Here is a 10,880-nt window from a genome sequence, read left to right as displayed (position 1 = left end):
CTTTGGGATGAGAGAGAGAGGGAGAGGAGAGAGAGAGAGGGTACGACCGGACGTGTTTGCGAATATTCACTAGATTTGAATTGGTGGATCAAATCCGCAACACAGCTTCTTAATTGCTCTTATCATACATAAGTAAATTCGCTTATTGATAAGTCAGTCGAAAGATCGGATAAGGACTTTTTGGCTTATCAAAGTTTGTAACTGATAGGCATGTGGAAAGAGAGACTACTGTAGACCGCATCGAAGATAGCGAGACCAAGTCCTATTCTCTCGTCTCTGCAGCCATCTGAAACCCTAGAATTCCTTGGAATTCGCTCCGAGTGATGCGTGAAAGCTTTATGATTATTTGTTTGTTTGAGGATTTCCGGTAAGTCTGAGCGTAGATTTGGATGTTGCGTTTGATATTAAACCGGATTCGGGCGTATTTGGTGGGAATTTGAACTTTCAGCTTTGAGGTTCGGTGGTGGTTTGGTTTCTGGACGGTGAGGTTTTGATTTTGGAGATTATCAGTGGAGATAAATGTCGTCTTTGAGCAGAGAACTGGTGTTTCTCATACTTCAATTCCTCGAGGAGGAGAAGTTCAAGGAATCGGTGCATAAGTAAGTTTATTCTCTCTATAATTCTCCGATAATTGTGTGTTGGAGTCGTTGAATTTAGTTGTAATGGAATTAAACGGGAGAGGAGGAGTGGAAATTGTGAATCTGAACTATATGTTCGTTCGATGCGCGTGTTGAAGAAATGTTAGAACACATTACGCAATGTTGCGGCCAGGTTTCTGTTCTCGCAAGTGTATGCTTGGAGCATATTTGATTTAATTGTTCATAGCGATATTCCATTTTCTTCTTCTCTATCGAGAAATTTGAATTAACGTTTATATGTGATGTCTGGTTATGGGGATTGTTTTCTCTAGCTGAATTTGTAGTATGTGTTACTTCAGAAGGATGACATTCTGTTTCATGTCAATAGATGTAAAAAGATATCTTGGATTTGGTTTCTTAATGTGTTCATCATGTTCAGTAAAAATTTCTGTTGCTCAGTTAAGGATGCGATGAAATGAAACCGAGAGATTTCCGTTATAGCCAAATAGTTTCTATTGTTATTACTAATGCTATTACTATATCAAAGGTTATAAACCTTCAATATTTAGCATTATTGATTATTTGTGGCATTTATTTCCTCCTTAAATTGAATTGTTTTGAATTTTTTCTGATCCTTTGTTTGGGGAATAATAAATTATGTGTAGGCTTGAGAAAGAATCTGGGTTTTACTTCAATATGAAGTACTTTGAGGAAAAAGTTCAGAGTGGAGAATGGGAGGAAGTGGAGAAGTACTTATCCGGATATACAAAAGTCGATGATAACAGATACTCGATGAAGATATTTTTTGAAATAAGGAAGCAAAAGTATCTTGAAGCGCTTGACCGGTATTTGAGCTCTTTTTTCTAGTTCATGCACACGTAAAAGAATTTTGCTTTTCTCTCTTGTTGTAAAACGAATGATGTCTAACTTGTCCTGTTTGATGATGTTGAAGGAATGACAAGCCGAAGGCTGTGGAGATATTGGTAAGCGACTTGAAAGTTTTCTCAACATTTAATGAGGAGTTGTTCAAAGAAATTACACAGCTTTTGACTCTTACTAATTTTAGGTAAGTTTTTACACATGCATTATTAATAAGAATTCAAAGTTGATTCAGTATCCTTCCTTTATATAGATGATATGAAAGAAAAAGGATCATGGATTGATGAAATTATTTATAACTTCTGAAATAAATTTATTAATTTCATGGGCTTTTATTTACCGAGTCTTGCTCTACTTTGAATAAATTTTTACCAGGGAGAATGAGCAGCTTTCTAAGTATGGTGACACAAAAGCTGCTCGTAGTATAATGTTGATAGAGCTGAAAAAGCTTATAGAGGCCAATCCTCTTTTCAGAGACAAGCTTGTCTTCCCAACCTTGAAGTCGTCAAGATTGCGAACACTCATCAATCAAAGGTCAGAATCTTTGTTGGTGGTTGTGGGGAAATTTTTTTGAGAGTTCCACCTTAAGTTGTTAGTGATTTATCAGAAAAAATGTTTATTGAGCCAATTTAATGATATGTCCTGCAGTTCTTCGTCTTTGTGCCTTTGGCTTTTGGTCCAGATACTTCTATTCTATCTCCATCAACTATATCTATGGATATGGATTTTATCTTTGGCATTGAACTTTTGTGTCTTGATTTCACTAATATATTTTAATGTTAAAGATTTCTACGGAGAAAATTAAACTCCTTTTGACTCTACTAAGCAACAACTATCTGTTGACTATTATATGATGCTAAAACACTGAATCATAAAGCTTTAAAAGATAATAGTAGCTGCAGATGCTGAGGTACTTGTTTTTTTTTTTTTAACTTCCATACCATTGATATTATTATTTGATGCAGCTTGAATTGGCAGCATCAGTTGTGTAAAAATCCACGGCCAAATCCTGATATCAAAACTTTATTCATGGATCATACATGTTCGCCATCCAATGGTCCTCTTGCACCAACAACAGTCAATCTTCCTGTTGCAAAACCTGCGCCATATACCCCTCTTGGAGCTCACAGTGTATGGTGTTACATATTACTATCCTTGGATACATCTGAATATTAAGTTGGTTCTAAATTCCCTTTTGGATTTTATTATCAAACAGCCATTCCCACCGTCCGGAGCTGCAGCTAATGCCAATGCTTTAGCTGGTTGGATGGCAAATGCCTCAGCTTCTTCATCTGTCCAAGCAGCTGTGGTTACTGCATCATCAATTCCCGTTCCCCAAAATCAAGGTTTGTTCTCTTCTTCAATTTGCTACTCCTATCTCTTCTTCAATTTGAGTATATAAATTATCTAGGGAGTGTTTAGGCAATGCATTTAAAATGAAGAGTTTTCTCCACCCTAGGATTGCAGTAGCGGTTAAGTATTTATAGAAAATTAAGGGCACGTTTGGTTGTGATAAAGAAACATGAATTTGAAAACAAGAGATTTAATGGAAAATAAAGTTATATTCCATGTTTTTAATATATGCTCGGCAACAAATTTAGAATTTGAAAACACTGAAAAATATGAAAACACTGATGGCGATTTTACATCATTACCCAAGCAGTCTCAATTTTGAAACATGCAAGAACGCCTCCAGCAAATCCTGGTCTGGTTGATTATCAGAATCCTGAGCATGAACAACTAATTAAGCGATTGCGGTCTGCTCAATCTGTTGAAGAGGTAACTTTTCCCCCGAGTTCTTATATTATGCATGTAGTCACGACTATTTATTTTCTTTAATTTGGTATCTTTGTGTGACTTTCAATGATTTAAGATTAATATTGGTTTTCTCATGTTCACTGTATATTTTTCAGGTCACATATCCAGCACCCAGGCAGCAAGCTTCTTGGTCATTGGAAGACCTTCCGAGAATGGTAGCTTTGACACTGCACCAAGGCTCCACTGTTACAAGCATGGATTTCCATCCAACTCACCACACATTACTTCTTGGTATGATTGTGTATCATACGAACCTAACTGTTTTTGTTGATCTATATCTCTGATTTCTTAGTTGAAGTTTTGAGATATTTTTTTCCTTCGTTGTTTTATCTTTCCCCATTTGGTCTTTTGGGCAGTCGGTTCTAACAATGGCGAAGTTACACTTTGGGAACTTGGTATCAGGGAGAGATTGATTTCAAAGCCTTTCAAGCTATGGGATATGTCATCTAGGTCATTGGCATTTCAGGTTTTATTCTAGTTAAGAGCTTTTGTTAGTTTAATTTTATGTCAATATTCTCTTTGGGAACATCAAAATTCTGTTTTATTTTAGCACATGGAATTTATTTGAAGTCATGACCTAATATGGGTGTCTTACTGAACATGCATTGCAGGCTGCCATTGTAAAAGACACAATATCTGTTAGCCGAGTTACTTGGAGTCCAGATGGGACTTTTGTTGGTATGTTCATTTTGACGTCATGGACGATAGCCTATTATAGGCGCCCCATTGATTGTCTCTCTTCTTGTTGCTGCAGGAGTTGCATTCACAAGACATTTAGTTCATTTATACTCGTATAATAGTTCAAATGAACTAAACCAACAAACAGAGGTTTGATTATACCTTTCTTTTTCTTTTACATATTTGATTTGATAACTTCATATTCTATTAACGTATCATTGCTTCCCTTTCCAGATTGATGCCCACGCTGGTGGAGTGAATGACTTGGCTTTTGCCCATCCAAACAAACAGCTCTGTGTGGTAACTTGTGGAGAAGATAAACTCATAAAGGTATAGAGATCATCGTTCTTTAGTTAAGAAATCTGAATTCTCATTAAAAAGTTCCTGGACAAACTTGTCTTTGCATTTAATTTGAGAAATTGCACAGGTCTGGGATATAGGAGGGCGAAAGCTATTTACCTTTGAAGGGCACGAGGCACCAGTGTATTCCATATGTCCTCATCACAAGGAGAGCATTCAAGTGAGTTCGTGCAAGATTCTTCCTATCCATGCTTACTTTTTAGTATTTCTGCATGTCTCATATGGATGCATGAAATTTTGTACTTCTCATTTAGAAAATTGGATTGAGGAGGTTACGCCAGCTACTTTCTCTTTATTTTATGAGTTCTACTTTGAGTTGAGCTGTCAATGCACCTTGGGAGGAACATTTTAATTGTCATCAGTTCTTATCCTATTTGGGAGCGGCAAAAATGTCGAGATATCTGATGTCAAAAAGCCAAGCTCTGTTTCTTCGTTTCTGTATTTCTTTTCCTGAATCTCGTCCGTTAGCTTGTGTCAAGTAGAGATGTCCAAAAGGCGAAGCCTTCTCTGTCTCTGCCTCCTATTTCATTCTCCATCTCCATGAAATTCCCCAATTATTTGCGGGGATCGGGGTGGGGATTCCCCACGGGGAGTTTTTCTTCATTTTTTAAAATATTCCTTTTAAACAATTTTTTAATGGATAATTTCCATTTTTCATTATAATTTCTATTAAATAATGTAAAACATCCTAATAAGTTCAATAATATTTCATAAGGAAAGATATAATATAATCTACATAATTTCTAAAAATTTAAATTTGAATATTATAACATAGTCTTGTGTATATATAAAAGTGAGGTGGGGCGGGGATTGGAGTGGGACTGGGGTTAGGGGGTCAGGTACGGAGAATGTAATTCTCACCCCTGCTCTCTCCCTCATTCCCGCCTTGTTTGGGTGGGTTTCCACGGGTTGAATGGATATCTATAGTGTAAGGCCACAAAGCCTGAAGTTACTGCTAGGGAACTGAGGATCATACACCACATGTATTTTCTTTATTAATTTGCATTTTTAACACCCGTCACCACATAGATGACGGCTCACAGTTTAATTTACATAGAAACATCACTGAACAGGGTAGCAGGTGGGAAAAGTTATTATGGACTCTTTTTTGGGTTCCTTGGAATTGTTCTCTGCATGATAAGTCATTCTTTGGGTATGTCTAACTTTGCTTTGATTGGATTAGGAATCTATAGCAGCCGGGCACACTTAATAGCTTCTAGTATCTTATGTAATTTGATAATAGCTATGCATTGGCACCAGCATACAAAGATCATCTTGTCTGTTGGTGCAACTTCATTGGGAGCTGAGTGTAACATGTTGACTTGCGGTTTTGCAGTTCATATTTTCAACAGCTCTTGATGGAAAGATAAAGGCGTGGCTCTATGATCATATGGGTTCAAGAGTTGATTATGATGCTCCTGGAAAGTGGTGCACCAGAATGCTTTATAGTGCAGATGGGAGTAGGTACGTAGTCATATCGATGCATGAAATGGGGATATTTAATTTTCTTGTTATGTTTCAGATTGATTGTTGTTTCCAATTTTAACCACCTCTCCAACTCTGTTCCATCATTTTTCTCTCCTTCCTCGTTCTATTTCCATAATTCAGTTTTTTTCTCAAATCCTAGAATGCTAGGTTTTATTGACCTCTGAACGATTACAACCGTAATCTGTGATTCTATTAGATAAAGTTCCATGCTCTATATCTTTTGTTCACATTTATTATCCTATCTTCCTTTCGACTGTCCTTGAATATTGAATAAAACTTCATTATTGTTTTTCCCCTCATTTTTTCAGATTATTTTCTTGTGGAACAAGTAAAGATGGAGAATCTTATCTAGTTGAATGGAACGAAAGTGAGGGAGCAATAAAGAGGACATATGCTGGATTTAGGAAGAAAGCAACTGGTGTTGTGCAGTTTGATACTACCCAGAATCATTTTTTGGCTGCTGGTGAAGATAGCCAGATCAAGTTCTGGGATATGGATAACACCAATGTTCTCACTTATACAGATGCAGAAGGTGGACTCCCGGTTAGTAATTTTATCTTATTTCATTTATAAAGCATTTTTATTCTAGGTTATCCTTGACATTGATGAATCAAGTTATGCTTGTTCAGAGTCTTCCTTGCTTGAGGTTTAATAAGGAAGGAAATCTTCTTGCTGTTACTACGGATAATGGGTTCAAGATACTTGCTAATGCTGTTGGAATGAGATCATTAAAGGCCATCGAGTCCACCACCCCATTTGAAGCATTGAGATCGCCTATGGAATCTGCCTTGAAGGTTCATTCCTATGTTCACTTTGATATCAGTATAATAGGATTATTCTTTATTTGATCTTATTTGTTTTTTATTTTTTCTGAAGAAAATCCTAATTTGATCTTTAAAACTCACAAATATGCATGTTTAGGTCTCCGGGACATCTGCCGTTGCTAGTGTTAGTCCTGTTAATTGTAAAGTAGAAAGAAGTTCCCCAGTCAGACCTTCGATTATTGTAAGTTATGTTTACCTCTTCGAATTTTGTAGCTTCTAGTATCTCGTTCAGTTTTAGCAGTGACATTGTCGCTCAAAGTTAAGCGGTTTTGCATTGGCTTCTTTCGTATATCCTGATTCTTTGGTTCTTGCTTTTATTTTTATGCTCTTGTAATGGAATTTTCTTAGATATCCTTTGTCATTGGGCTAGTGTTCCTTCTGCAGGAAAGGGTGTGGTAGTTCAAGCATGTCGTCCCTAATTTCTTCTAAGCTTTTAATGTGTTCTCGATCTAGTCTATTATGCTGCTAGTATTATTGACTATTTTGATTTATCAATCACTTTTTGAAGAATGGGGTCGATGGTTTGGGGAGAAATGTGGACAAACCAAGAACTGTAGAAGATGCAATTGATAAAGCCAATCCCTGGCAATTGGCTGAAATTGTTGATCCAGCCAACTGCCGGTTGGTCACCATGCCCGACAACGCAGATTCCACCCACAAGGTTTGTTATATGTTCAAAATTTTCTTCTCGGGTATTATTTTCCATATGCCTCAATTCTTACATAGAAATCGTACCCTTCAGGTTGTTAGACTTCTGTACACAAATTCTGGTGTTGGTCTTTTAGCCCTTGGGTCAAATGGAATCCAGAAGCTCTGGAAATGGACGCGTAACGAACAGAATCCAAGTGGAAAGGTACTAGCTCGGAAGCTTTTGACGACATATGCTGATTTCCATCAGTCTCTTGTGATTATATTTGCAGATATTTTAGTTTCTGTTGCCATTCATGAACTTGGTCTTTCCTTCACTCTTTTTCTGTTTATTTGGAAGACACTTATATTAACCGTTGCGCTTTTAGGCCACTGCCAATGCTGTTCCACATCATTGGCAACCAAATAGTGGTCTGCTCATGACTAATGACGTCTCAGGTGTAAACCTTGAAGAAGCTGTCCCGTGTATAGCACTATCCAAAAACGACTCGTATGTAATGTCAGCATCTGGTGGAAAAGTTTCATTATTTAACATGATGACTTTCAAGGTATGTTATCCAAAAAGACGCATTAATTTTGTTTTATCTGTGGTTCTCTGTTTGGTGATGAATTACTTCGACTTGTAGGTGATGACAACATTCATGCCTCCTCCCCCTGCTTCTACCTTCCTAGCTTTCCACCCGCAAGATAACAACATTATTGCCATAGGAATGGAGGATTCAACCATTCACATATACAATGTCAGAGTGGATGAGGTACATTCTCCTCGAAATATAGTTTACTTCCATCGGTTTTTCATGTGAGGTGTACAAAAAAAAAAAAAATGCATGGGCTTCTTTTTATGAGGCACACAATGGAAAAAAGTTTTTTTTTTTTTTAATAAGATGACAAATAGTTTAAGAAAATAGAGTTTTTATTCAGGATGGTAAGAATATTCTTGTGTTTCTTCCTTAGAAATTAGAAAAATGAAAATTAGGAAGTCAGACTCGAGGTGCTAAGGTCCACCCTACCAGCACGAAGGCGCCCCCTCAAGTGAGCTTCATTAAGGGAGCTTTGCTCCAAAGAAGCAAGCGCCTTGGACCTAGTCGCACGCGTTATAACATATTTCAGTTCTGCTCTCTTATACTAATGGCATATTATGTCCTCTCTTCAGGTAAAATCAAAATTGAAGGGTCACCAGAAGCGTATAACTGGTCTGGCGTTTTCGAGCAGTCTCAATATTTTGGTTTCGTCTGGCGCTGATGCTCAAGTGAGTGATTTTATTTACCTGTGAATAATATTTCTGTTCTTTGTTAAGAAACTATTTTAAAAAACAAACATGTGAAAAACTTTTGCTCTGTTATTCTTTTTAGGCTTGACTTATGTTATATGGCTTGAATGTCCTTTTACCAATTGGGATTCGTCAATCTTTACTTTCTCCCCGATCTTATCTTGCTTCCTCTTCCTCTTCTCGAGGGTTAATTTCTTTGAGTTTAAAATACCATTAGGTTTGTTCAATTTTAGTCTCTATACTTTCTATAAATTTTAAAATTTATCTCTACTAGCTAGTAGGTTCTAAACAATAAACTAACAACATAGGCCAATTTTAAGCCTTTTGAATTTTATTTGAACATACAAATAGAATTTAACTCAGAAGTGAAGTGACCAAAATGGTTTTTTAACCCTTTTTTTTCTTTTTTTCTACTGCCAAACCATGTGTATTTCTCAAAATTAGTATACTTGTATTATTTATTGTCGCCTCTATTTTACTCCGACCTGCCACTTTTTTTAGTCCCCTTCAATTCTTCGAAGTGGTACGATTTGCCTCGAATAAGGGAATGTGTAAAGTTGTTGTTCTATGTCCAGGTCATTTATTATTAGATGTTTGTTAAAAAAGAGGATAAAATAATAGCATGAGGCCTATGCATATGTGTTCTTCATTCTTTTGCTCGAATTCTCATACGCATGTGATGTGCAAATGTTTTGGTTCTCCAAGATTCGAGATCCCCCAGAAACTGATGCTCGGTGTTCGGGTGGTATGGCTTGGATTTTTGTTTTTGGCTAAACATTTTCCTACTTCCATGTATCTCTTGCCTTACCAATAATTGCTGAACTCTGCAGCTATGTTTGTGGAGCATTGACACTTGGGAGAAGAGGAAATCCATAACAATCCATCTCCCAGCAGGAAAGGCGCCCGTCGGGGATACTCGTGTACAGTTCCATTCTGATCAGATACGTTTGTTGGTAGTCCACGAGACACAGATAGCTATATACGATGCCTCTAAAATGGATCGTATTCGACAGGTATGGATTTTCCCATTGTTGTCGATTCCGAATACCGATGCTGTCGTAAACATGATATAGAACTCTTCATTCTTCTCCGCAGTGGGTTCCACAAGACGTGCTGCCAGCGCCTATTTCTTATGCAGCATATTCCTGCAACAGTCAATTGGTCTACGCAACATTTTGTGATGGTAATGTTGGAGTGTTCGATGCCGATACCCTTCGACTAAGATGTCGTATCGCCCCATCAGTGTACTTGCCTTCTGCAGTGTTGAATTCGTAAGTAATCAAAATTTATATTTCCATGAAAAAATGTTCACTAGACTGATGGCATTACATTTTTGTTTTCTCATTTCTAAATTCTGTAGAAGCCAAGCTGCATACCCGCTCGTGGTCGCGACACATCCAATAGAACCGAACCAGTTTGCGATCGGGTTGATTGACGGGTCTGTTAAAGTGATTGAGCCAACAGAATCAGAGGGGAGATGGGGAGCAAGTCCGCCGATGGACAATGGAATTCCGAACGGTAGAACGGCTTCATCGTCGACCACCAGCAACCACACACCGGATCAGATACAAAGGTGAGATTTCTGGTTCTCTCTGTTTGAGCTGTAATTTTATCAAGCTATATAGGTCAGTGAAGTAGGTTCCCCTGTTCTCTTCTTCCATTTCACCCTTTGTTTAAAAAAATGTAAGTTTTGGACATCAAATTTATATATAATGCTTAGGGGATACATTCTTATATTCTTATTTATTGTAATTAACTCATAATTGAATATTCTACTTAACAACCCTCTCTTCAAATGTTTCTTTTTTTCTTTTTTTCTTTTTTTTTGTTGGGATTAAAACATTCAAATGCCCAATTTATTTTATTTTATAATCATTTTTATTGAAATTGGTTAAATAGTAATAATAATTTTCATACATGGCACCATAAAAATGTATTCTTAAAATTATGAAAATGAGAAGCTAATAGAGTTAAAAGGGATTAATTTTAAATTTTATTGGAAGGTTAAAATTGAACCTTTAATAATATTTGAACTAAAATGATGGAGACAAATTATAAAGAAAAAAAACTTTTATTATATATATATATTAAATGCATATAGGTAAATTATAAATTTGATCTTTATCAAATTTACTCTAAATTAGAAAACTTAGAAAACTTTTCAATTTGATTAATTTGTTATTCGTTCAATTTTTTTATAATTATGTTAAACCAAACAAAAAAACGGGTTAGAAACCCAATTCGATTAGTTGAATTGAAAGAAATATCCGAGTTAAATGAAGAAAAAAATTTGATAATACGTAATTGAATGATCCAAGACTCATCCATTATAATTCG

The 10,880-nt window shown here is 36.5% G+C and overlaps 1 protein-coding gene across 1 annotated transcript; it reads left to right on the top strand.

Moving 5' to 3' along the window:
* Positions 1 to 223: 223 nt before the first annotated feature.
* On the top strand, positions 224 to 10,326 carry LOC111798578 (topless-related protein 3). Its single transcript, XM_023681818.2, has 25 exons — positions 224 to 599; positions 1,244 to 1,423; positions 1,531 to 1,644; positions 1,833 to 1,991; positions 2,423 to 2,588; positions 2,674 to 2,803; positions 3,121 to 3,236; positions 3,371 to 3,506; positions 3,632 to 3,741; positions 3,887 to 3,953; positions 4,030 to 4,103; positions 4,188 to 4,283; positions 4,381 to 4,473; positions 5,650 to 5,777; positions 6,110 to 6,344; positions 6,431 to 6,595; positions 6,723 to 6,806; positions 7,134 to 7,286; positions 7,368 to 7,478; positions 7,642 to 7,821; positions 7,900 to 8,028; positions 8,427 to 8,522; positions 9,374 to 9,556; positions 9,639 to 9,814; positions 9,904 to 10,326. The coding sequence occupies exons 1-25, from the start codon at positions 520 to 522 to the stop codon at positions 10,118 to 10,120; spliced, it is 3,378 nt and encodes a 1,125-aa protein (XP_023537586.2). The 5' UTR covers positions 224 to 519; the 3' UTR covers positions 10,121 to 10,326.
* The last annotated feature ends 554 nt before the right edge of the window (positions 10,327 to 10,880 follow it).

Source organism: Cucurbita pepo, chromosome 7, assembly GCF_057944985.1.
Source record: "Cucurbita pepo subsp. pepo isolate OVF chromosome 7, ASM5794498v1, whole genome shotgun sequence".
Taxonomy (NCBI): domain Eukaryota; kingdom Viridiplantae; phylum Streptophyta; class Magnoliopsida; order Cucurbitales; family Cucurbitaceae; genus Cucurbita; species Cucurbita pepo.
This window is presented reverse-complemented; position numbering and strand designations above follow the sequence as displayed.